Source organism: Sturnus vulgaris, chromosome 19, assembly GCF_052056855.1.
Source record: "Sturnus vulgaris isolate bStuVul1 chromosome 19, bStuVul1.hap1, whole genome shotgun sequence".
NCBI lineage: Eukaryota > Metazoa > Chordata > Aves > Passeriformes > Sturnidae > Sturnus > Sturnus vulgaris.
Genome location: NC_142261.1, coordinates 4,675,641 through 4,702,376, shown reverse-complemented (window position 1 = coordinate 4,702,376; position 26,736 = coordinate 4,675,641). Strand labels below are relative to the sequence as shown.

At 56.1% G+C, this 26,736-nt stretch overlaps 1 protein-coding gene across 2 annotated transcripts in view; it reads right to left on the bottom strand.

Moving 5' to 3' along the window:
- Positions 1-26,397, bottom strand: part of SEZ6L (seizure related 6 homolog like) — a 35,375-nt gene extending 8,978 nt beyond the window's left edge. For both annotated transcript variants that reach the window (XM_014874861.2, XM_088175776.1), the window contains exons 1-4: positions 26,313-26,397; positions 4,721-5,476; positions 3,978-4,111; positions 523-715 (exon numbers count right to left, since the gene is read on the bottom strand). In XM_014874861.2, coding sequence (XP_014730347.2) covers positions 523-715; positions 3,978-4,111; positions 4,721-5,476; positions 26,313-26,382 — 1,153 coding nt within the window. In that variant the 5' untranslated portion in view covers positions 26,383-26,397. The remainder of the gene's footprint in view (positions 1-522; positions 716-3,977; positions 4,112-4,720; positions 5,477-26,312) is intronic.
- Between the last annotated feature and the right edge of the window lie 339 nt (positions 26,398-26,736).

Here is a 26,736-nt window from a genome sequence, read left to right as displayed (position 1 = left end):
CCAGCCATGCCGTGGGGACATGCTGGATGTGCCCACGTGTCACACAGACCAGCAGCAGAGCACCACCAAACCCCCACTGCCGCTGCTTCCCCACCTGTTACTGCTCTTGCCCAGACCCAGTTTCTATTTTAAAAATAATTTGCTGGAACTCATTTATTTTTTAAAGCTCTTCGAGGTAAAAAATAGGCTGGCAGTGTGAGCGTGTGCAGGAGGAGCTGCTGCACAGGGACAGAAACGGGGCAAGGTGGGTGTGAGAGGCACAGCCAGCACCGGGGCTGGGGACATCAGGACACACTGAACCCTCTACCCTGGGCACAACAGCTCGACCTGGCCCAGCCGATTCTAGGAAGGATTCCAGGAAAGATTCCAGAAAGGAAGGAAGGATTCCAGGAAGGATTGATTCCAGGAAGGATTCCAGGAAGGAAGGAAACAGGAAGCAGGAGCATGGCTAGTCTGTGGGGGCACAGCCCTTTGTGCCCAAACTGACCCCAAACCCCCCTACCATTGTCAGGACACACCCACCCTGGTAGTGGAGCTGGAATGTCCCCACCACGTCATCCTGGAAGGTGCGGAAGTAGACGGAGATGGTGTTGGTGGGGCTGCGGATCACCTGCCCTTCCACCAGGAGGGTCTGGTTGGCCAAAACCACCAGGGCATCGCCGTCCACGCCACGGATGGACAGCACCTCCCCGTCCGACAGGTTCACGCTCTTCACCTGCGGGGAGCAGAGACCTGTGAGCTCTGGGGGCACAGTGGGGTCACATCCCAGCCCTGTCACACAGACCAGCACAGTGCTGCAACAAAACCAGGGCACTCCTCAGGGTTTGGCGCTCACCACCCACCCCGTGCACCAGGAAACCTCCCCAGGATCCCTCACCCCACCGGGGAGCGCTTGGGGAGCCACACAGCAAGTGCATCTAATGAGTAGTTCTAAAAGGCTTTAATTATTATTTGGAAATAGCTGAGCAGTAACCTCACATTTACATTTCACGTCCATTTAGCTTAATAAATGGGCTCGTATTTCAGCAGAAAGATGCTCATCAGACCGTTTGTTTCCCTGAGTGTGTGAGGCCCGGGGCTCTATATTTAGCACCAGCCCAGCAGTGATTGGGAGCACTCCCGACGATGTTGTGACTGCAGAGATTTGTGGCTGTTGTCACCGCTGTGCCCACCTCCCCTGGCACACGGGGCTGGGATGTGCCCTGCTCCAAGGGCACTGCATGGAGCCACCCTCAGCCCGCAGCATCCTCAGCCTGCTCCTGAAGGAAAATCCCTGGAAAAGCCTGTTCCTTGCTGCAGCACTGGATTAACATCCCCAGGCTGGTTCAGAGTATGCCTGGGTTCACCCCAGCCCATGTTTCAGTCCAAGAGGAGCTGATTTTGCTTTGTTTTTCCAGCTGGGTCCTGGCAGGGAAAAGCATTGTCTGGAGCGTGGGTCACGTGCACCTCTGACCCCCAGCCTGCCCTGGGTCATTTCTTCTTTTTTGTCCCAAAATATGCCTCCCCAGTATGGCCAGCACACACTGTGGCTGGTGGGATGGCTCAGATCTGATTATCAATAAATTGGATTAATTAAGTGCTATTTGGGGGAATTATTTGCAGTCCAGGGATCCATATTGGGTCTCCATACGACACTAACAATTTCCCTCAGCTCCCACCGGAACAGAGCTTTGCTTCCCCAGCTGAGTCTGGATCCCTGCAAAGATTTTTCCAAGGTGTTTCTAACAGATTTTGTTCTGCACTTTCTTGAAGCTAAACCTGTTCCCCAGCTGGCTCCCTCCGGTGCTGGTGGCACCACGCACATGACACAGAGCCAAACCACTCCAGGAAATTTGGGAAGGAGATTCGGGGGAGCAGCTGGAGCAGGCAGAGCTCTGCAGAAGGGAGGAAGCTGGCGATCAGTACTGGGTGTCACAGGACACACACACACACTCAGTTTCACCATCAGCATCCCCTTGGTAAAACCAGGGGAGCAGAGTGTCACTGCAATGCCATTCCCTGTGCCAGCACCAGGCTGGCATTCCCAGAGGAGCCTGGAGTAACCAGCGAGCACAGACGCTGCCGTGGCCCCGTGCCAGGGACCGTCAGCCCTGCGAGAGGGACCATATGTGTGAGCTCCTGCCAGGGGCTGGGAGCACGGGCTCTGACTTCAATCACAGCCTGCACCGACAGCAGCTCCTCCAGAGCCTTGGGAGGGAAGGCAGGAGGGATCCTCGAGTCAAGCTGCCAGCCTCGCTCACCCACTGGAAAACCTCTTTAGGGAAATTCTATTTCGTGCCAAGAAGATTCAAGAATTTTAAAAATAAATATAATTTCACGAAACACTCGGAGATCTGGCTGCTCCCAGCTGCCAGGGCTGCCGTGGCACAGGCAGGGACACAGCTCTCCCTGGAATGCTGTCAGGGGTGCAGGAGGGGGCAGTGAGTTGAGCAGGGACCCAAAGCTCTCAGGCAGCCCAGGACAGCTCCCAGCCTTTCCCAGGACCATGCCTGATATCCAGGCTTTGTGTCCACTCCTCCACAAAGGCAGATTTCCCTGCAGTGAGTGAAGGTCTGGCTCCAAAGGATGTGGAGCTCCCCGTGTTCTCCTGCATGGCTCCCAGGGCTTGAAGGAGCAGTTTTGGGCAGGGCTGGAATGCCACAGGTATTCCTGCCACCAGCAGGCTGTCCCTGCAGGGAGAGGTGACTGCCCTCTCAGGGGTCCTGTCCCAGGGGCTTCTCTTTGCTCCTGCTGATGCCTTTAATGAGATTCCCAGGGTAACAGGCAGCACCTCCCCACTGCAAGAGCTGGGAATCAAATCCAAATCCCTCCAGTGGGACCCCATACCCCACTCCAGCCCTTTCCCTTTGGAATTCACCTCCGAGCCCCGAGCCCGTGGTGCTGCAGCACAGGGCACTGCAGGCTGCAGATGAGGCCATGCTCCATCAGCACCGACCTGCTGTTGTGATTTAATTTGTCTGAAACGCTCCGAAGCATCAGCAAAGCAAAATGCAAAGCTTGGGGGGGGTGGAGAGGCCAATTTTATGCTCCATTAAAACCTCAGCTCACAACGGAGTGAGGTCAGCAGTGGTGTCACCTGATGGATTATGGACAGAGGCGAATTTACAGCAGAGCAGCCTGTCTTTAGCACCCTGTGGATCTGAGGAGACATTTGCTGTGTCCAGTTACTTTTCCACTGCCGTGGAAAAGTGGCTGAGCTGCTCAGACTCTCCAGTGCTCAGCCTGCACCACTGCTGCTCCCAGGGCAACCTCCCCACCAGGGCTGGTAGCCATGGTGGCCTCGTGCCCTGGGGGCAGGCTCTGCTCCTTCTAATGCGCACTTTTAATTGCACAAATTCAAAGTGAAAGGATTTTAATTGGATGCAAATGGTGACATGGAGAAAACACAAGAAGAAAGGATTGAAGGGAGCATGGAGACCCTGGGCTGTTTTGACCTGGAGAGTGTTTGGAACGTGCAGAGGACCCTGCCCTGCTTGCAGCCTCACCAGGCTGAGGGATGCTTATTTTGGGGGGAGGCGATGGTGCAGTGATACACATCAGCTTGGGTGAGACCCCCTGCTCAGATGGGTGGGCATTTTCTGGGCACCTGCACCAGCCAGAGAAGGAATCTGGGCTGCCCTCCTGGGCTTCCTGCACCCTCAGAGCCACCGAAACCCCTCCCAGAAAATGGGGGATGCAGAAGGCAGGGGGCTGGTGGCCCCTTCCCATCAAGTGCCTTTTTAACAACCTGCTGCCAGCGCCTCTTGCTTAAATTAATTGCGTGACATTTAAAGAGTTTGATCATCGCTGACATTCAGGATGTTCCGGCTCCCTCATAGAGTTCATTTATTACAAAACCTCAAAAAAAAAAAAAAAAAATCTATTTTTTCCCTGGAAAGGGGTATTTTATCAAGTGAAGGCACCCAGGGCAGAGGTGGCATCATTTGCTGCAGTGACCAGGGGGTGTGGCTGTGGGGATCCGCCCAGGCACGGCTCACCTGGAGCTCGACGCCGTAGCCGGTGTAGACGGTGATGTTGTAGGTGCACTGCAGGTACCCGTGCAGGGGCAGAGGGGGATAATCCGTGGAGTCGATGTAGCCCTCGGGGTCGTGGAAGCTCATGCTGCAGAGCACTGAGGGGACACACAACGGGGTCACACCGAGGGCACTTCCCTCCCACACACCAAAACCCAGCACCCCAGTCCCTGCCCCATCAGTGATCCCATGGAGTTACAGAATTCCAGAGTGGTTTGGATTGGAAGGGACATTAAAGTCCAACCCCTGCCATGGCAGGGACATCTTCCACAGGTTGTTCCAAACCGTATCCAGCCTGTCCTTGGACACTTCCAGGGATCCAGGGGTATCCACAGCTTCTCTGGGCAACCTCACCACCCTTACAGGGAAGAATTTCTTCCCAATATCCCGTCTAACCCTGCCCTCTGGCAGTGGGAAGCCATTCTCCCTTCTCCTGACACTCCAACCCTTGTCTAAATTCCCTCTCCAGCTCTCTTGAAGCCCCTTTAGGCACTGGAAGACACTCTAAACTCTTCCTGGAGCCTTCTCCCAGCTCTCCATGCCTCTCCTCATTGGACAAGTGTTTCACCCCTCCAGTCATAAAGTGCCTGAAGAAAAGATTTTAGGCAGCTCCCAAACCCGGGTGGTGCCCTGATTTTGTGGGAGGGCTGCCTAAACACAGGCATGCTCCCCATCAGTGCTTTAGCCCCGTGCTCAGCTCAGCTCACCTGGGGTGGGCTCTGTGGTTGTGACAGTGGTGGTGATGATGGTGGACGTGGTGGTTTCCTGGCTCTCCTCTGACACGGAGCCGTGCACGTTCCTCTCCGTGCTCTTTGTTGGGATAACGGCAGCGCCAGCGGGAGCCGCGGTCGGAGCCTCTCCAGCATCCCCCGTGCTGCCAGGGAAGGGCTGGGACAGGGCTGGGGGCAGCGTGGAAGGGGAGATCTGCAGCGTGGGGCGGCTGGTGGTGGCCTGGTCCCCCCAGGGCAGCTCGGGGGGGCTCCTCTCCGTGTCCTCTGCTGGCACCCTCAGCCCTGGGGCGGCCGTGGGGAGCCTGGAGCTCCGTGGGCTGGCTGGGGAGGCAGTCCCAGGGGGCCCTGCCAGGGTGGGCTTCAGCCTTGGGTGCTTCCTTCCCGTGTTTACTTGCTTTAGAGTCGGTGGCTTTTTCTTAACGGGGGAGGTTTGTTTGGCATCAGGTCTGGGGGCAGCAGTGGCCGCTGGCAGGAGCGGTGTGGTCACCTCTGCTGGCGTGGCACCGTCCTCCGGGGCCGGCAGGAGGTTGAGGGCAGTGCCCTGCCTGAGCTCCCCAGCTCCAGGGTCTGCACCCATGGCATGGCCAAAACGCTCGGCTCCAGCAGTCAAACCCAAACCCTGAGGTTTGGGCCGTGTGCCGTGCCCCAGCACCGCAGCTCCACCGCCCGTCTTCTCATGCGCAGCCGGAGGGTCCGGGCTGGCCGGCACCAGCACTGCCCCCGATCCACTGTCTGCAAAAAAATGGAAAAGTGCGATTGGGCAAAGCTGGGCACGAAATTAGAGCTGCGCTGCTGGTGTGAAATCAGCCCCCTGGGAAGCTGTGGCTGCAGGAACACCCACCACTTCCCAAAGAAGGAACAACCGGCCCCCACAGCACGGCACAGCACACCCGCCTTGGCAGAGCCCCCTCAGTCAGGCACCATCAAACCCAGCCCAACATTTGTTGGGAACAGGGATGGGCAGGAAAAAACGAGTGACCAAAGCCACCCAGCACCACTCTGCTGGGGTAATTACAGATTTATCCACCGCTGTGGGGTGACTGGGCTGTGATCCATGGGCTGGAATTTGCCGTGAGCTCAGAGATGTAGCAAAGAGAGCCCGAGAGTCAATGCTTTCCATGGAAACAGCAGTTGCCAGGGAAAGCACTTAATGCACGGTACTTAAAGACGGTAATTCAAGCCCCCTCATGTCCCCTGGGAGGGTTTGGAGCCCCTAGAACGCAGGGTCCCTGTCCCTCTGGGGGCACAGGGGATGTGCAATCCCCCAGCCCCGAAGCTGTCCTGGGGCTGCTCAGGCTCCTGCTCACCTTTGTGGCACCCACTGATCCCGAAAGCAGCTCAAGCTGCTGGGACGTGCCCGTGGTGGCAGCCAGGATGTGTGGCCACCACAGCACCAGCTCTCCATGGGATGGGGTTGGAGCAGCAGCCAGGGTTTCCTTCCCAAGCAATAAACCTTGGCTCAGCTCAGTAGTACAAAACAAAACAAAAGCACAACTCTTGGGGTTACGTTTAACTTGATGTTTTCTGTTTCAATTTCTTCTAATTAAGATAAGACTGGAGTGAAAAGCGGGGGGGAAATGGAGCTTTTTTATGTGAATCCTGAAACACATGGACAGTGCTGGGTGTCACTGCCCAGGGGGACCGAGGGGAGGCACAAGCAGCCTGTGCAGAGGGGCTGAGCAGCGCTGAAAACTGACTTTGCTCCATCTTCTGGAAAACAGAAGCAGTTTCTGTCAAGAACCAAAGATAAGGAACGCAACAGGGAAAGGCAAAAGCTGGTGAATTAGCCTGAAGGATGGAGCTGCCAAAACTCTGGCAGTCCCTACACTGCTCCTCGGTTCTGGAGAGTCCTGGGACACTCTGCTGGTGCCTGGGCTGGTCCTTTGTCCCTGGGATAGCTGGAGACAGAGCTGTGCCTGCCCCAAGCCACCTCACCCTGCTGCCACCACCCTGCTGCAGCCACCAGCAAACCTGTCCCGGCCCCCGAAGGCTTCCTGGCCGCTCCTGCTGTTTGCCACAAGTTAAAACATTTATTCCTTAATTAGCAAGTGGTTCAACAAATCCATCTAAATGATTCCCCGAGCGCATTAGGAGACATTTCACACACATCATCTGCAGCCCATCAGCTTGTGTCAGCTCTGAATAATCTCCCCCAGGAAGGCTGGGTGCCTCAGTATCCCCACATTTCTAGGAAGGGCGGACCAGGAGCTTCCACACCTTCTGCTTGTTTCTTGGTGTCTCTGCGTGCCCCTCCATCCCTAGGAGGAGAGGGGGCTATCTACTGGCCAGTAGGACATGGTAGGACATGGTTGGACATGATGGGACACCAGCTCACAGAAGAACAGTCAAGGATCCTGATTCCTTAAAGCTGACACATTCCCAAAACCACCAACCCAGGATCCCTGGGTTATTTGTCACATGAACCCTAATATTTAATGGATTGTGCCTTTAAACCATGTTTTATGCTTTTGGAAAGCTGACTAATTCCTTATTAGATCCTTTGCCAGGATGCATTTACTAGATTCTGTCCTTAACAAAGCATGAAATAAAACACTCTGTAAAGCGAGTCCTTAATGAGACACTAAACATGCTGCAGTTTGTAAAGGGCAAATGCACATTCCAGGGAAGTGGAGAGGGCGGAACTCAGCCAGGCTGGAGCAGGGGAGGGGGAGGCACAGGGCCCTGGCATCCGGGATCAATAAGGGCTTATTCTGCATTATCAGGAAGAGAATTGATTATCGATGTCAGCACCTGATTGATCACCACCCCAAACCCAAGCTGGGTTCCCTGGGCTGCCAGACCCTGATCCTTCCCCATGGATCTCAGTGCTGCCCCACAGCCCCCACAGCCCCACTCATTCCTGGAGCCCATTTGGGAAGCAGAACTGAGTATACCCGTCCTTAAGGAATTATTGCAGTGGGTTTCCATATTTGCAGGGCCAAGGTGGGCTTTGGTAAGATCCTTTCCACACTAATCTAAATTCCAACAGCTGTTCTGCCACCTCCAAGGCCCACGAGGTGATCATAAGTAGGATAATATGATGGGATAGTGATCATATCCATATCCATATCCATATCCATATCCATATCCATATCCATATCCATATCCATATCCATATCCATATCCATATCCATATCCATCCTATGATATGGATGGATTGTGATGATGGATAGGAGAATGATCACACAGGACCCTCCCCAGCTGCTGAAACCCCTCCTGCTCTGCACAGGTGATCAATCCAGAGCTGCTGGAAGAGAAATGGTCACATTTGACCCTGATCTAATCTGCTGTAGCAGCTCTGGAGGAAATAAACGCTACTGAGATGCACAAGGGATTTATCTCGTATCTCCATCAGGAGCTCTCCACGAGTGGTTTGGCACTGGAAAACCCTCTCCAAATCCATGGAAACCTCCGTGGTGGCCCTGCAGCACTCGCTACTCCCGAGCGTGGCACCGGGCACTCTGTGCTCTGCAGGGCAGCGTGGGCACAGCAGCTGCTCCTGCAGGGTGGGCCAGGCAGGACCGGGACAGTTTGGAGCACAAAGTGACCTTAACACAGAAGGACATCTCGTCTTCAGGGCTATTCTGGGCTGTGCCTGGATACCGGGTGTGTGCAAACACCGTGCAGGGAGCTGGGCTCCAGGGAAGATGGCTCCAACCAGCCTCAGCCCCCACAGTTTATACTTAGCCAAGGAGGAAGTGCTGGTGCCGAGCCTGGGCTGTGTGTGGGAGCTGCCAGCAGGCACAGCCTCGCCCCAGGCTGGGGTGGAGGCATCAGGCTGTGGAGAAGCAGCAGGACAGGAGGGGAGGCAGGGCAGGGGCTCCCAGAGCATCTCCTCTCACCCAGACACAGCACCGGGTGTTTGCAGGGCACCAATCACCCGCCCACCTGAGCAACAGCAGCACAGAGGCACCAAAATCACCACCCCCAGCCCCAAAGCTTCATCTCCATGTGAGAGGGTCCCCACGTCCCCAGTCAGGCCTGGGTTTTGTGGGCAGCCGTGGCCAACACACTGCTCCAGAGGTGCCGTGGCACCAGGAGAACCTGATTGCCAAGATACCTCAGCCAGAAGGGATTAGAGGAATTAGAGAGCTGCAAATGCCTGATAAAAGGGTGCTGGAATAATCACAAAGGCCTCGTTTTGCTGCTGTGCTCCCGAAAGAGCCAAGGCAGGAGTAGCTGTATCACAGCTCCCATTACTAATGCCGATGGTATCACTGGCTCCAGGGAGGGCAGCTGGATTGCTCCAGCTCAGGAATCACTGTCCAGAAGGGTTTAGGATCTGATTGTAGCAGAAATGAATAAAGCTGATCCAGGCACTATTAATGGTGGTGTTCAGCTCTGCCTGTGTGATGGGCTCAGGCACATTCATGGTGCTGGGCTGGGCTAATCCTGCCCAGAGGTACTGCTGGCATCATATCCAAAGCCTTGTGGAGAGCTGGGATTTATCCTGCACTGCCCAGCACCCTCTGCATGCAGGCTGAGCCCCTGGAGTTCCACATTCTCAATGGCTGGAGGGTTGGCAGGAGCTGCCGTGCACCTCTGTGGAGGAACAGGAATATTCCTGCCGGCGATGAGTTAATCCAGGGCTGATCCAGGGATGCTGAGGCCAGGTCCTGGTGCAGTTCTGCATCACCAAGGGGCTGGGGGATGGGAAGGGGCATCCTGGGCACCTCCTGCTCTCCCACCTCTTCCCACCTCCAGCGCACGCAACACACATTTCATCCTCAGGAAGGAAAACAGAGGGTTTGGGTGGGAAGATGCGTCTGAGAAAAAGCAGGCTGTGTCCATCAAAACACTGGGCTGTGATCGGTTTGGGTTGAGATTTTAAAAGCTTTTGGCCTTGAATCTTGAAGAGCAGAAAAACCTTAATTGAAACAGTCTTTCATTTCCCGAATGTCCCCGCAGGCGGATGCAGCCTTGAAGGCCGCCTGCCTCCAAGCAGGAGATGCGAGTACCAGGTTTTCCTGCAGTTACACTTCCAGCAGATTAAGTTTTTCCGACAGGAAAGGGGAAAAAAAAAGTTTTCCTCAAGAGCATCCTGTCAGCTCCCCTCTCTAGGCAAATAAAAGCGTAGCAATCCGATCTGGGTGAGTCATCCCCGTGGGAGCTCCGGGGAGCGCAGCCCGAGCAGGGGCTGCCCGCGGCACCGGGAGTTTCGGAGCTTTCCTGGCAAAGGTGAGACGGGGACGGGAGGGCTGGGGATGGATTTCAGCCGAACAATCCCATTGCTGCTGGAGAAAACAGAAAGCTGTTCTCCTCTGTGACACAAGGATGAAGGAGCGGTGCTGTCCCCAGGTCCTGCCCAACGCAGTGACAGTCTGGAAATGCTGGGAGCCTCCAAACCTGGGCTGTTCCATGGAGCAATTAATGGGAGATGATCCAGAAGAACAAAGATGCCCAGGTTTTGCTCAGGAAGACACTGCAGCAGAGGCCAAGAAAGTTTGGAGCTGTTTTCCTCCCATTCCAGGGGACACCTGGCTGTCCCTCCTGGTTTGTCCCTTTGTGCCACATCCTCTGCAGGGCAGGTGTGACCAACACCTTTTTGGTTTGATGCTGCTCTGGACTCAGGCTGGGATGCAGCTGGGTGCTGGGATTCCTGGGGCAGAAAGGGGTCAGGACGCTTTTCTTTCCATTCACATGAATTTCCCACTGCCACAGAGACTCCGCTGACCCTGGGGAGTTTCGGATCCGCTTTAAAATGCTGTTAAATTGCCCATGTGCAGGGGTTTATTTATGCTCATAGGACTGTGGTCTGAATATTTCATTTTAAAATTTACATCTGTGTCACTCGAGATGCTCAAATAAGGTTGCCATGGAAACCCCTCATTACTGGGTGAGGATGCTGGCAGTGGTGCCCAGCCCGAGGAGCCGTGGCCGGGAAGGACCAGGCTCTGCTCCCACCCAGCTCCTGCACCCAGCTGCAAACCCATCTCTGCTGGGAAGGGCAGAGGGGTGGCAATCATGGAATCACCAAATCCTGGAATGGTTTGAGCTGGAAGGCACCTTAAACATCACCTCACCCACTGCCTGTGCCATCGGCAGGGATGCCTTCCACTCAACTGAGTCGCTCCAAGCCCCATCCAGCCTGGCCTTGGGCACTTCCAGGGATGGAAGGGAGGCGTTTCACAGCTCCAGCTGTGACCTGCTGTGCTGGCAGGGGACACAGGGCTGGGACCTGGTCCAGGGGACACCCACACCCACACTTGGTTCCTGCCCTGGGATGAGACAGGGGGAAATCCCCCTGAACTGGCCATGGGCAAAGGGGTTCCTGGTCCAGGTGGGAGCAGGGGGGTTTGGGCTCCACATGGGGACTGCTGCAAGTGGAGGCAATATTCCAACAACAAAACACTCCTGGAAACCTGCTTTAGTGGCAAATCAATCCTGTTTGTGCTTGACTGGAGAATCCACACTGCCTGTGCCTGGCTCACTGGGCTCGGGATCAAGGACACCACAAGGAATACGGGAATTAAACTCACAAACCTCTCCCCCCTCTCCTGGTGCTCGGGAGGAGCTGTAGCTGTTCTAACGATCCACGCAGCCCTGACAGATGCTGGGAAATTACACACTTCTCCGAGCTAGGAGGAAAATGGATTTTCCTCCCCACTGCTGCTTCATGGAGCTGGAATCAATGAGACTTTGACTCCCAGGCGTCCGTTCTGGCCACGCCAGCTCCACACGGGCACCTGTGGCTTTGGGGGACCTGCCCATGGTGCCCTGACTCCAAAATCTGTGTGTCCCCAGCCCTGGCACTCTTCACTGCAGCATCACCCCCAGCACAGCCCAAATCCCCAGGGATGAGCCCAGCTCAGGCTGGGAATTGCCCAGCTCCTTCCCGAAGGAATGTGGGAGGAGCAGCAGCAGCAACAGCTAAGGAGGAAGAGGCATTTAAGAGGCTCATCCAATTATGGAGGAATCAGGAGATTTGCAGCATAGAAGTGATACAACCTGTCCCATGCTGGCTGGATCCCACTGCATCCCCAGCTCACGGGGGCAGGAATTTTCCTGATATTCCCTGGTAGGGACCAGTGAGCAGGGGAGCAAAACCATTAAAAAGAGATGAACTTTGATGCAGGTGATAATCTGAGTTTATCACATGTTTCATGATACTAAGTGTAAGAAAGGCACATTTATGCCTTGTCCCAGGCAGACAGACCTGGCTGAAAGGAATTAACAGGCTGGGTTCAAGGGGAAGTTCATTTTTTTGGAAGTTCATTAGGAAAGAACTTTAAAGATAATCCAGTCCCACCCTGTTTCACGGGCAGGGACACCTTCCACTATCCCAGGTTGCTCCAAGCCCCGTTCAACCTGGCCTTGGACACTTCCAGGGATGGGGCAGCCAGAGGGATGAAGGAATAGAAGAAGATCCCTCCTATGCCTCTCCTGGGCTCCTCAGCTGGAATGTTCACTTCTCAGGGCCCACCTGGGGAGAGTAAATCGAGTGTTTTGGCAGCTTTTCAGGCTAAAAATTGAAGAGAGGGAAGAGAAGCTCCTTCTTTCTTCGCCAATCATCCAGCCCAGCCGTCTACATCAGGGCATAAAATTAAATGGGTTCCTAAAGAGAGAGTATATTTAGCTACAAAACCCCGTTCTAGTCATCTCTCTGCAGCTAAAATAATTAATCTCCCATCACTGTTAAGACGCAGCGGAGCAGATCTGGGGAAACGAGTGCTGGGATTAACTCTTTGGGAGCAGGTCAGCCCTGGGAGAGCAGCTCCTGCTCCGCTCCTGCTGCGATGCCAAGGGAGATCCTGGGAGCTCCTGGGGACTCCTGGGGGTCCTGCCTGGCTGGCTCTGTGTCCCCTGCCATGCCACTCTCCGTGCCAGCGCTGCACGAGCCAAGGGCTTGGCAGGGGTGCTGTGCCCTGGCACTGCCTGTCGGGTGATGGAGGGGACCCAGGAGGGATGCAGGAGTGGGTTCAGCCGAACTCGCTGCTCCTGGGGACACTGGGGAGCACTTACTGGATGCACAGCCCTGAAACACCTGGAGAGACAAAGTTTAGTCTGATTACAATCACTGACTGTTCCTGTGTCTGTAAATCATTGATGGGCTCACTCCCAGGCTGTCACTTCCATGGAATATGTAAATATTCCCATCATCCTCTGTTGTCCCACCAGCAGTTTGATTTGATTTCCACTCCAGCACTGGAAATACGAGGTGACAATGTGACATTCGAGGTGCAGGTGAGCAGAGCAGCATCACAGCCCAGCTGTCCCTGGCTGGGGCAGCCACAGGATTCAGTTCCTGCCTGAGCTCCCAGCACAGCCCCTGCAGCAACTGGGGGAGAGCTGATCTGCCTCTGCTAAATCTGTTTGGCAGCTCTTTATATTTCTTTCACAGGATGTAACAGGAATCACAGCGTGGCTCCAGTCCAGACTGCTGAGAGAGGAGCAGGGGCTGGCAGCACCTCGGGGGTGTCACTTGTCCCCCGTGGCATCAGGGCAGGACGTGGCTTCAACACTGCTGCCCATGGCTGCTCTCCTCTATGGCTTTGTCCAGGGATAACCCAAAATACTTTTTTTTTTTTTTTTTTTTGAGTGCCCCAAAAGATTCCCTGGGGCATCTCAAGGCAGCATTTGAAGCTCATCGGGTCCTGGCCACCTTGCCAAGGTGGGGAGGTGCCTCAGAGCAATGAGGGTGGCACAGGTGACATCTGGCACAGGGCACACACGGAGTTTTCTGCTCTCCCCACGGACTCCTCGGGGCTGTTCCCACCACGGGATGCAGCCACCAGGATCACACAGGGCAGAGGCAGCAGAGCTGGAGCTGCTCAGGATGAGGGAATGGAACAATCTGGGAATTCCCATGCCCCAGGCTGTGCCTCAGTCCCCTGCATCTCCCAGCCCATGTGCAAGGCCCAATTCTCCCTCCTGGATTCCAGGTGGGGTCTCAACCCTTCCTGCTCAGTCAATGTGTCAGGACAGGCATTGGGATCAATGTGTCCCGGTTTTGCAGGGGGAATCCTTTTTCCAGGCAATGATTTTCTTTGCATTTTCCCCCATCACTGGGGCCACGTGCAGGAACCTGGGCTGCCTGGTGCTGCCTGGTGCTGCCTGGTGCCCTTGAAAAGACCCTGCTGCCTGCTCTGAAACGATGGAGCTCTGGTGCCTAATGACTCCTGACAGCTCGGGAAGGGCCCTGCTGCTGGCAATTGGGAAGGCAGGGACAGGGAGGGTTACTGATGGCTGTGGTTATTGCAGTTATTGGGCTCCATCGATCACGGGCATGGGCTGTACAGCGAGGCTGGCAGGAACTGGGGCACAGCCCAGAGCTCCCTTTTCCCCTTCCCATTCCAGGCTGCCAACCTGGCACAGCTTGGAACTGCCCCCCAGGCTGAGAGATGGGGCACGCTGGGCTCCCAAATGCTCTTCCACAGGCTGGAGTGGTGCCAGATGTGATCAGAGAACCACAGAATTCAGAATGGTTTGGGTTGGATGGACCTTAAACCCATCCAGTTCCTCCCTGTGCCGTGGGCATGGACATTTTGCACAGACCAGGTTGCTCCAAGCCCTGTGCCCTGGCCTTGGTGCAGGTTGTCACCCCCTCTATTCCTTGGTTTTTCCTTCTAAAATAAGCAATATCAGGCCAGTTTGGGGGTGGCAGCTGAGCAGCTCCACAAGCACATCCTGCCAGCAACTCCATATGGGAACAGCAAACCCCAGCACATCCCTGTGTCCAGCCCTGCACTGGCTCACTCCTTCAGAAACAAACTCCTTTTCAGACAAGATATGGCTGGAATTCAATTTTTAACTTTTAAAATTTTTTCTTACTAAAACTAGAGTCATTCTGGGAGGGCAGAGCAGCAGTTTGGGGCTGGCACAGGCTTCACCCCCCTCTCTGTGTCCCAGACCCTGAGACCACCCAGCCCACCCTGGGCCCATCCCTGGGCTGCTGCTGGTGCTGCTCAGCCCTCACCTCATTCCCAGTGATGCTGGTTTTTATATAATTAATTGTCAGCTGTATCAGCCATCGGTGATTTGTGTTTTAAAGATGGCCTGGCAGAACTAATTCCATTGCTGCACGATGCTGTGCTGGATGATGATAACCCATGTACAGCTTCTCCCACGGAGCCTCATGATGAGCTGCTGCACTTTGTTTTAATTAATACAGATAGCAAATATATTTTCATTAGCCATCAGAATGTCAGGAGAGAAGCAGGGTCCTTCTCCATAGTGAGCAGAAGCTTCGCCCCTGGGGCTGGGTGCAGTGCCCAGCCCTGCTGGGTCTCCTGTTCCAGCCACCTCCACATCCCCTGCATCCCTCTTCATCCTCCTGCATCCCTCTTCATCATCCTGCATCCCTCCTCATCCCCCTGCATCCCTCCTCATCCCCCTGCATCCCTCCTCATCCTCCTGCATCCCTCCTTACCCTCCTGCATCCCTCTTCATCATCCTGCATCCCTCCACATCTTCCTGCATCCCTCCTCATCCCCCTGCATCCCTCCTCATCCTCCTGCATCCCTCCTTACCCTCCTGCATCCCTCTTCATCCTCCTGCATCCCTCTTCATCATCCTGCATCCCTCCACATCTTCCTGCATCCCTCCTCATCCCCCTGCATCCTTCCTCATCCTTCTGCATTCCTCCACATCCCCTGCATCCTTCCATATCCATGTGCTCCCACACAACACCAGCTGGGCAAGCACAGAGCAGTTTCCTCCCAGTCCAGTATGAGTGGCATCATTAACCCCTGAATACAAGTTTTTTGGGGGGATTAAAAGCTGATTTATCCCCGCTGCTCCATGCATGATGGGAGCTCCCATCCAAAGCTCTCCTCCCTCTCCAGCGCAGGAGGACACACAATTATCAGGCACGTTCATAATTCCTCAGATTTAGAACAATTAAACTGGCTCCCTGGTACTTGTGACGAAAGCAGCCCCTTGTTCCCCAGGGAAGGATCAGCCTTCCTTGACCTCTGCTCTATTATTCTGTTTGATTGATCTGAATTCTATCAGAAAGGATAATGACAGGCTTTGGTGGGGGGGGGGGGGGTGCAAGAACACTGGGAACAGAGAGGAGAAGGCTTTGCTGAGGGCTGCTGTGCCCAGCTAATGATTCTGACAGGCTGGGGGACACCCAGACTCCTCTCTGTGCCCGGTGCAGCACCCACAAAATCCCTGGATTCCCCAAAACTGAGGAATAGAAGGCTAAAAGGACTTGTGGCCAGCAGCAGGGACCTGCTCTGTGGGCAATGTCCCACCTGTGTCACCGGCCCTGGTGGGGGATGTGTCACCTTCTCCTGTGCCCATGGGGCATTGCTGCCACCGTCTTCACCTTGGGAGCAGCTCCAAGGATGCTGATGGAAAGGCACCTCCCTTGTAAGGCACAAGGCAATGTCACCTTCCTCTACCCCCAAAAATTCCCAAACATCAAAATCAGAAACCCAGAAACCCACACATGGAAGGGATGGGCTGGCTGTTCCTGAATCACAGCTGGGTTGAGTTAAGAGAAAGCCCTTAAATCTCACCCCTGGGGGGTGGTTTGTATCCCCAGCTCTGCTTTGGGTGGGTGTTTTGGGGAGAAGCTGGACCTGCTGCAGTGCATTGCACTTTCTCATGGGCAGCTCTTGGGTCTCCTGTCGCTGCTGGCTGGGTAAATTTCCTCCTGGTGTTGTTTTTGACCCACCCTGGAGATGGGAAAATGTGGTGAGGAAGGACCTGGCTCTTCTCCCCAGCAGGTAATGAATGGGCCAATTATACAAACCCGTGTGTCACCCGCCTGGGATGAGGGTTTGTCACTGCTGCCATTGTTTATGTTCCTAGAGGGTAATCATAATTTTTAATGTCCTTTTGATAGCAGTGTAGTATGATTAAAACAGGCACATCTGAGACATAAATCTGGGTTTAAGCACTGCCTTTTTGACACACGATATTGAGTGCTCAGGGACAGGGCTGAAGGGTTCCTGGGCTGTGCCATCACCACCTGCCTCTGGCAAACTACCCCATGGATCAACGCCACCCTGGACATTGCCCTGAAGGGACCCCGAGGGGCAGCACAGCCTGGGATTTCCAGAGCAGCTGATTTCCTGGGAGCAGGAGGAGCAGCACTAGGCCAACATAAACACAGATTTTCCTCGAGAGAAAGATCTGGGCTATAGCTGGGGATGGTGTTGGGGGACTGAGGAAGGAATTTTCAGAGCTGACCCCCTGTTTGAGGTGAATCTGACTCTGGGCAGGCTCCTGCTGCTCACTCGGATTGTTTGGATCAGAGATGTAACACTGCATAATTTAAGAGAGACTTTGCTCCTGAGGCCAGTTCAGTGCATGTGGAGTGGAAATGTGGAAAAATCCAGCCCTCCCCCATGGAAGCTTGAGTGGATACCTGAGCCACTGAAGGAGACGATGTTTGTGTGACTCAATTCAGTTTGTGCCCTTGGGTGACAATGTGCCCATGAGGACAATGAGTCACGGTGGCTCTGTGGTGCATCCCCACAGTGGGTGCTGGGCTGGAGCCCCTCTGCCATGGAGCCAGGCTGGGAGAGCTGGGGGGTGCTCACCTGGAGAAGGAAAGGCTCCAGGGAGAGCTCAGAGCCCCTTGCAGTGCCTAAAGGGGCTCCAGGAGAGCTCAAAAGGGACTTAGGACAAGGGATGGAGTAACAGGACACAGGGAATGGTTTCCCACTGCCAGAGGGCAGGGATGGATGGGATATTGGGAAGGAATTCTTCCCTGTGAGGGTGATGAGGCTCTGGCACAGGGTGCCCAGAGAAGCTGTGGTTGCTTCTGGATCTCTGGAAATGTCCAAGGCCAAGCTGGATGGGGCTTGGAGCAACCTGGGATAGTGGAAGGGGCTCTGAGCTCTCCCTGGATCATTTTCTTCTCCAGCTGAGCACCCCCAGCTCTCCTAGCCTGGCTCCATGGCAGGGAGTGGAAAAAAATGGGCTTTAAAGTCCCTTCCAAATCATTCATAGCTCCGTGCAGAGCTCTAGCAGAGCTGTTCAGGATACCTGAGATGGGTCCTGCTGGGACCAGAGCCCGGTGATGCTGGGGAACAACTGCGGGGCGGGCACCTTCCCCTTCCCGGCTGGCTGCAGATGAACCCCCCTGGAGGAATGGAAGCACTTTCCAATTTAGACGTTGTAAAAGATGTTTTGCAGTGGAAAAACTGAAAAGCTCTTCCCCTGGGGAGCGGGCTGCAGCGGCAAGGACTCTTGTTCCGCTGCACCCTTCCCTCCCTACCTTTCCTAATGAATTCCAAGAAAGCCTCAATGCATTCCTAAATGGGAACACAGCCTGTGTCCTTCACAGTCATCTCCACAACAAAGCCAGCCATCTCGCCGCTGGCAGCCACGGGCTCCTCTGTGAGCTGGAAACAAAAGCTGAAAAGGAGCCTTTCTAGTTGTGATTAGAAAGCTTGAGAAGTTTGGCTTTTGCCGGTTATTGCCTCACTGATTTCATCTCCGTGGCAGCTCTGAACCCCTCGGGGGACAGCAGAGTCCCTCAGTTCCCTCGCCAGGCGGCCGCACCGATCCCGCTGTGGGAGCCGAGAGCCCAGGAGAAGCAGGAATTGGGAATCTCTGCGCTTTTAGGACGCTGCGCTGGGTTTGGACTCGAGCTTGTGTTCGGTCCAGAAGGAAGGAGCAGCGCCGTGGCCCAGCAGGTGCCAGACAGCTCGGCACCAGCAGCATCCCTCTACCTAAGGACATCCTTGATCCCTGCATCCATCAGCTCCAAAATATCCCCAACGCGGCCAGTTATTGTCCCAAATCTGTCCCCAATCCGTGGAGATCCGGGCGCTCATTCCCCCAGGACACGCAGCCTGCCGGGGTTTCTCTAAGCAGCGAGGGGTGCGGAGGAACGGAATTAAATTATTCCTTTTTTTATTATTATTTTTTCTAAATAGATATAGATGGGGAAGAGCGATTATCGGGGAGATTTTCTTCGGGGGAAATTCTGGCACAAAGACAAACTGCAATATCTCAGCGCAGGCTGGGCGCTGAGTCTTGGATAAAAATAAAGCAGGAGGCGGCAGCACCTTCCCGATGACATTAACTCCATTCATCTCCCGCAGCCGCCGCCGCCAGCGTGCTCAGGCATTAGGAGTTACGTTTTCCTCCACTATTTCTCAAATATATTTATGCTGGGAGATGTTTGTGGAGGTACATCCTGTGCCTGGGGCAGAGGATTAATTCCAAACTGTCACCTCGCTTTTTGATGGGTTTGTAAATTCTGTTCCGTTGATTTGCACTCGCAGTAAATTGATAAAATCCTCTTTCCAAAAAACCTAATTCACCATTTAGGGCTCACCAGGGTTTTAGACCTCATTGGCTCACATATTTATGTAAATATAGTGTCCAGCAGCAATTTAAAAACTGCTGCGTGGATAATGTGAATGGATAAGGAGTGAAGGGAGACACATTGTCTGGTGGGGGCTGTGTGCCCTGGAAAGGAGCCTTTCCTTGCCCTGGGGCCCCGGATTTTGGGGTGGTTTTGCTGTGGGTGGCTGCTCTGTTTTGCAGGATCTGACCCCTGCACCAGGACTGATTAACCCCAACAGTGCTGGGAATAACCTGAGCTCTCCAAGGATGGGATTGGATGCGTCCAAGAGGACTTTGCCAAGAACTCCTGCAGTGGGCAGGGATGTGCTGGTGTACTGGGAGCACTGGGAGCTCTTAGGGCTCATGCCAGAGTGATCTGTCAATTTAGGGACTTGGTATCTTTGCAAATGGAAGTTCGGGACTGTCAGGAAAAGCCTGGGTTTTTTAGTGAAATTGCATTTAAATCAGCATCAGGAGACTCAAGCCCTGTTCCTGTGCAGCCCCATCATCATGGAAGAGATGCAGGGTGGCAGAGGGGACATCAGCAGTGATGTCCTCAGCATTGTCCCCCAGCCACCACTCTACCCGAGATGAAGCATCTCATCCACAAAATGTTGCCATGCTCCATTAATCCACCCGAAAACGTCAGATGGAGATTCTCTCTTGAATTTTAAATATTTCCAGCCGTTCTGACTAGCTCTGAAACTGCCCCGAAATGACCGCATTCCAGAACATTCCCTCACTCCCCCATGCTGCTCCCGAGCCTGCTCACTCCTGCCTGCTGTGCCCCAGCCCCACATGGCAGTGCCAGGTCCTGCAGTGCTGCCCTTGCCCTTGGGCTGGGACACATCACCGAGTGTCCCCTGGATGTCCTGGGGACCGCATTTGTTGTCCCCTCCCAGGGGTCCCCCTGCAGAGCCGCGTTCCCTGGGGTGCTCCTGGCCCCTCAGCTCCTGACTTTTGGCACATCCCACCCTGGTGTGCAAGACAGAGAGACGGGCCGAGACGTGAGAATCCTCCTTGCCGAGCAGATGACGCCGCTCTGGGATCCATCCCACAGTTATCCCTTCTGTCGTGCTCGAGTTTTTGGATGCCTTTGCATTTGGCACCAAATTTCCTTCCTAGACTAAAGCTTTGCACTTGGAATGATGCCTTTGGAGCTGGGCTGAGTGGCCAGGCTGCTCATCCGATCCCTCTGCACTGCCAGAAGCTCGGATTGCGCTTCCATGAAGTCTCCTTGCACCTTCCTGCTGCAGCCATCTGTCCTGGGGTGCCAATGCCTTGTCCTCACCCCCATGGAGCAGGCACAGAGCCAGGACCCTGCCCAGCCTCCTGGGCTCTCTGGGGGTTGAGTATCTACTGCAGTCCGTGGGCTCCTGGGGCCACGAAAAGGGAGAAAGGTCGGGACAAAGCCAGGCTTGCCCCTGCTCAAGACAGGCCTGGGAATCCAGGCAGAGCCTCCTCGCTCTGCACCAGCAAAGCTCCAGGGGCCGGTCAGCTGCTGCTCTGGCGTCTTCCCAGAGAAAGGAAAAGGAGGAAAAAGGAATAAAGGGAGAGATGTCTGAGTCGGGGTTGTGCCCTGGGAGCAAGCCAGCCACAGCTGCACCAGTGCTGGGAGCTCCAGCAAGCAAAAAGATGGAACAGAAGGGAAATCAGCTCCTCAGCAGCCCGGGAACACCATCCCCCCTGTCCCTGTGGGGACAGCCCTGAGCCACCATGGGACAGAGCAATGCAGCAAAGGGTCCCCATCCCAGGGGGGCTGGATCCAGGTGCCCCTGCTCGCTCCCTAGGAGCAGGACCCTGGGCTGGATCCCTGGTTTAGAGCTCAGGGTGACTCCCACAGCTGTGACAGTGTGACACTCACTCCCAGCAGCACGCTTCAAAGGGCTCGTTATCTCAAATCCCTGACATCCAACAAAGACAACCGGGCAGGAATGGTGTCTTCTCGACAGAGCCAGACACAGCCTCCACTTGTACAGCTCCTGGCAGATCCTCCCTGATGTCCCCTGTTTTTTGGGGAGTCCTGGGGCTGTCCCAGGTGACATGTACTGATCCTGGCTGCTCAAGAATCCCCCAGCCTCAGGGACCACGGATGTAAATCCCAGTCAGAGATAACCAACACTTGCAGTTGGTTCTGAGCCAGTGCCACAGGCTCTGCTGGAAACCCACAGCACGTCCCCCTCTGGTGTGGCAGATGAGCCTCCCCTGCTCCCAGCTTTGTCCCTTCAGTCCCCTTGGCTCCTCCTGCCACCCAGCTCCATGATTTGGGAAATCCTTATAGATGAAATCCGAGACATAACAGAGCTGAGCAGCAAAGGTTCATTTGTTTTCCATCTTCCCAGCAGCGCAGCTGACCCTGTGGATGTGCTGGGTTGACATTGGATAGATGCTGGGTGCCCACCAAAGCTGCTCCATCACTCCCACGGGAGACATTCCTCCATGAACTTCCCACCCTGAGTCCTTCCCACAGGCTGCATTCCTCCATGGACTTCTCCACTTCCACAGGGTCAGTCCTTCAGGAACAGGATGCTCCAGCCTGGATCCCTTCCACGGGGTCATGAGTCCTGCCAGCAAACCTGCTCCAGTGTGGGCTCCTCTCTGCATGGATACACAAATCCTGCCAGGATCCTGCTCCAGCAGGGCTCCTCCATGGACTGCAGGTGCATCTCTGTGTCCCTCTGGATCCCCATGGGCTGCAGGGGCACAGCTGCCTCACCCTGGGCTGCACCACGGGCACCTGCAGCGCCTCCTCCTCCTCCTCCTTCACTGACCTTGGTGTCTGCAGGGCTGCTCTTCTCACAGATTCTCACTCCTCTCTCTGGCTGCCGTTTCCATTGTGCAGGTATTTTTATCCGTGGATAGAGCAGGATGTGGATAGAGCAGGATGCGGATAGAGCGGGACCGGCCCCATGGGACAGAGCAAGAACATCCTTAACAACTTGTCGGTTAACAAGCTGTGAAAGGAGACAGACAGCCAGGAGCTGGCAGCCTGTCCCCTGGAATGAAGGACACCTTCCCTCCCCTAGCACCTCGGCAGGAAGGGCTCCTGCTGCAGAGCCCTTCTCCTTCCCTTCCTTCTGGTTCTTGCAGGCTGAGCTCCCTGCCACGGCGTCGGGGCTGCAGGGAGAGCAGCTGAGGCACCTGCACCAGGCGGATCTGCTCCCTGCATCCCATCAATCCAGCACCACTCACTCGTGCAGCAGCAGGAAAAGCGATCTGGTGAAGCAGGTCCTTTTGGGAAGGGCTCTGGAAAGCCGTGGAGCACAGCTACGAGCAGCAGCTGAAGGGCAGCAGCCTGAGCCAGAGTGATCCCAAACCTTCTCTCACCCCTACGAGCCTTCCAGCTCTGCCCTTTGCCCCCTGGTTTGGGGTGCACCAGCTGGGGGATGGCAGGTCCCCTTCCCCACTGCCAGGGGCTGGAGCCAGCTGCACCCCGAGGTTTCTGCTCACAGAGCTTTGGTCCCACATTCTGTCCGGCCAGAAGGGACCTGTCCAGGTGCTGCCCGTGGTCCCCAGGCTCCAGTGTGGCTCACCAGGTGCTCGTCCTGCTGAAGCCCACAAGGGCAGAGAGCTGGGTGCTGTTGGGGTGCCGGTGTCCCCCCGTCCCTCCTGTGACTGGGACCAGAGCAGGGACAGGCACGTCCCCACCTTGCAGCACCCTGTGCCTGGCAAGTCAAGCGCTGAAAGACACACAACTCTCGCCACCACATCCAGCAATTTCATACCCCTGACAAGAGTGTAAATCCATCTTGATGGACTGGAAAATTGGAAAGCCAGTGCTCATGCCGTGTTTCCTACAGACATCTCCAAGCTCCTGAAAGATGCACTCGGTGGCAGCCCCGGTTCCAGCCGTGTCGCTCACGTCATGCTAATTAAAATAGAGCCTGTGTTTTGTAACAGGATTTCCTTGGAGCCTATTTTACTGCTCAGTAACCACTTTCAAATATTTGAAAAATAAAATCGCATCAAGTAAATAACTTTCAGATTGCTCACAGAAGGTTACTCTGGTTTCGTTTTTTTTGTTCCCAAAGCCCACTGGAAGCAGCTGTGCTCATCGCAGTGACAGAGGATGGAAAATACACAGATTTCTGAGGCTGCTTGTAGTCTACATCAAAAACTGTGTGTTATTTAATCAGACAAAGCCCATTTCATTATAAAAACAACTGTCTGTACAAAATGGGATAACAAAGCATCCCAGCGCTCGGCACTGACCTGGCATACCCAGGGAACATCTCTGCCCGCTGGCAGGATGGGCCATGCTCACACCAGCCCGTTTTGATGCCCACATTATCTGTCCAGCAATGCCCTGGCACTCCTCTGCCTCATCCATCACTCATTATCCATTAACTCCTGAACCCAGCACCACCTGACTTCCCAGGGATGGATCACACACTTCCCTTCTTACATGGTTTGCTATTCCAAGATCTCTGCTGCCGTTCTGGATGCCAAGGGAGCACATTCAGCTGACTCGGTGCAGCCTGGCTCCTCAGCCCTAAATCCTGCTACCAGATTCCTTAGTGAAGGAGAAGTTAAAAATGTACAGAAGGAAATGTCTGTGACACTGTGACATCCACAAAACTGCGCTTGAAATGGCATCTTTGTATATTCATAACGGCAAAAAAATACCGGAGGAGCCGAGGGCTGAGAGACGCTAATTTCCTTTACTCCTGATCCAGGCTCTCCTCATCCTTTCTGCCGAGGAGGAGAGAAGGAAGAGGAGCCATTTGCCATGGCCTTTGATAGCTCTCCATCAGACAAGCCCCATTCCTGTTATCTGTGCTGGCAGCCTGGCTCCGTGCTGTTATCTCGTTGCTCGGGGTGCTGCCGCGAGAGCTCACCACGCACTTGTTGCAGCCCTCGCCGAGTTCACGCTCGGTTTTCCTTCCTGCCGGACACACCTGATCCTCTGGAAACAGCCTCCCGTGCTGCTGTGCTCACCACAGAGCCAAGGGCATCTCTGTCCTTGCTATTGGGCTGTGACAGCCACCCCAGGAGTGCCCCAATGCCTCGAAGAAGAGAAGGGACGGTGCAGATTTTGGGGGTGCAGAGGAGCCCCAAGTTCAGCACTCTCAGCTGCATTTCTGCTGCCAGCACCACAGCCTCGGGCAGGGTTTGCTGGTCTCATCACAGCTTATATTGGACACCCTAAATATATTTAGAAACCTTGGATCTCCCAGGGGTTCAGCTGTGCCCCTGCCATTCCAAGTGCCAGGGGCTGAATGCTGCCCTCTCTGCACTCAGCTGCCCACACCCCCCCGTGTTTGCCCACAGCATCATCCCAGGGTACAAATCAATGCCCCTGTTGGTGCCCACGTTCCTGGGATGCTGCTGCTCCGGCACAGGCTGCCCGGAGCCTCCTGGCACAAGTCCCTGTGCAGGGACGTGCCTCTGCTGCCTGCTCTGCTCTGCTCTGCGCCGGTGGGTGGGTGCGAGCGGATGCTGAGAGCAGAGGAGAGGCTTTCACACCTCCTCTCTGGTGATCTAAATGGCTTCACCAGTGCAGAGCACCTAAAGGCACCAGCCAAGCACCCGATGGGTGCAAGTCATGTGAAAATGTTTTTTTCTTGGACGCATGAACAGAAAGAGCAGCAGATGGAGCAGAGCAATCTGTCTCTGCAGGGTCTGATCCTGCTCCCCCCCAGCTGGAGAACAGCAGGATTCACTGCTCTGGGCCCCTGGCTGTGTCTCCCTGCACACAGATGGACAAGACTCCCCCCAGGCACGGGCAGAGTTGCCACGTCGCCACGGGCTCCAGGCTGCGTAGGCAGGAGTTGGGATTTCACTGCAATAATTCACCAAACCTTGTAAAGGGTCAACAATTTATCAGCTCCCTCTCTCTGCCAAGGAAAGAGGAGTTCAGCACGCTGTGTTCTTCCACCATGAGATTTATGGCAGATTGTGCCAATTCCTGTTCCCGGGAGCTGGACTGCCTGCTGATGCTCCCAGTGGGACTGGGGCAGCCCTCCTGCCTCAGCACACGAGGCAGTGAGGGAGCTGAGAGCCCTCTCTGGGCCTGTGCTTGCTGGCTTTGCTTCCCAGCTCCCGCAGGCCCCCCGGGAGCCCGGGATCATCGCTGCTCTCACACAGAGCACCGGCAGCCCGGGCCAGAGCGTTTGTGTAACACACCAGAGGAACGTGCCTCTCTGTGTGTCCCTGCTGGAACAGGATGCCAGAACTGGCAGGGACTTTGCATCCGATTCCTCCACACATACACAGAACACAAACCCATGCAGGTGAGGGAGAAATGCCACCGTCTACATCCACTGCTGTTATGCTGCCCGGAAAGGATGGATTCTGTAATACAATCCTTGTCTGGAGAGCCGGGTTTCAGACCGAAAAGTCAAAGTCATTTAACGCAATCTGACCATGAAAGCAGGGACTGGAGTGGGCAGACAGCACCGCACAGCACTCCTGACACCAGGAGCTGGTTGTGTTTGCTATAAACACCCTGCCAGCCCCGGAGGGCAGCCTCAGGCCCCGAGCACACTGCAGCGCCAGCACACACCGACCTCTCCCGTTCTCCCATCGAACAACCCACACTGGGAACCCCACCCAGACGCACATCGGGGCCCGGCTGCCTCGTCCTGGCATCCCAGCAATGCCGAGGGACCGGGGACAGGCACCGCTTCAGTCGTCTCCAAGCCCCAAGCGAGTTTGTGGTGACTTTGCCAAGTCACCCGCGAGTGCATCCCGGAGCCTATTCTTAGGTCTGGCACCGCGGCAGTGGGAGAGGGAGTGGGGGAACGGAGGACACGTGGAACAAACAGGCAGCCCCTGGGTAAACACTCACCCCTCACGGACAACCCCTGACCGAGACGGGGTCGGGAACACCAGCGGCGACATGGAAGTGGGGGCTGGAGGGATATCGGGGGCTGGGGACACACGGAGGGCTGGAGACACACGGAGGGCTGGGGACACATGGGGCTGCTCTCCCTGCGGGAGGCAGACGGAGGGTCCGGCACGGCTCCCGGGAGGCCGCGGCCCCGCTGGCGCTCGGTTGGCGGTGCGGACGCGGCTCCCGGAGCGTTCCCGGGCGGCGGGAGCTGTCCGCCCCGCGGTGCTGAGCCCCGCCGCCGCTCCCGCTGCCGCTGCGCTTCCCCGCAATGCCAGAAGTTTCATCCCGGCCAGGGGAGCAGCAGAAGCGGGGGGGGTCCCCGATCGGGGGTGGCACGGCCGGTTCCAGCATCCCTTCCCGCTCCCACCGCCCCCCTCCCCGCTCCCGGTTGCATCCCCCCGAGCCGGGCGGTGCCCCCTCCCCGGAGCCCCGGAGAGCCCCGCAGCCCCGGCCCGCTCCGCCCCGCTCCTCCCGGCTTACCTGGCCGCGGAGCCGCGGGGGTGCCCAGCAGCAGCAGGGCGAGCAGGCACAGCCCGCGGGGCCCCGGCATCCTGCGGCGGGCGCGGCGGAGCCTCCGCGCCGGGGCGAGCTGGGCGAGCTGAGCCGAGCGGAGCCGAGCCGATGCGATCCGAGCGGCTCCGCGCCGAGCGGGGCCGGGCCGGGCGGGGGCGGGCGCTGCCGGCGGAGCGGAGCGGAGCGGAGCGGCGCGGGGGCGCGGCGGAGGGCGGACCGGAGCGGAGCGGAGCGGAGAGCGCGGGGAGCTCGGAGCGGCGCGGAGCGAGCGGCGGGGGAGGGCGCCGGCGGCCGCCCCGGCCCCCGCGCAGCGCCGAGCGCTCCGGCCCCGCCCGCAGCTCCCCCCGCCCCGTTAGCCCCGGCCCCACCGAGCAGCCCCCGGTACGGCCCC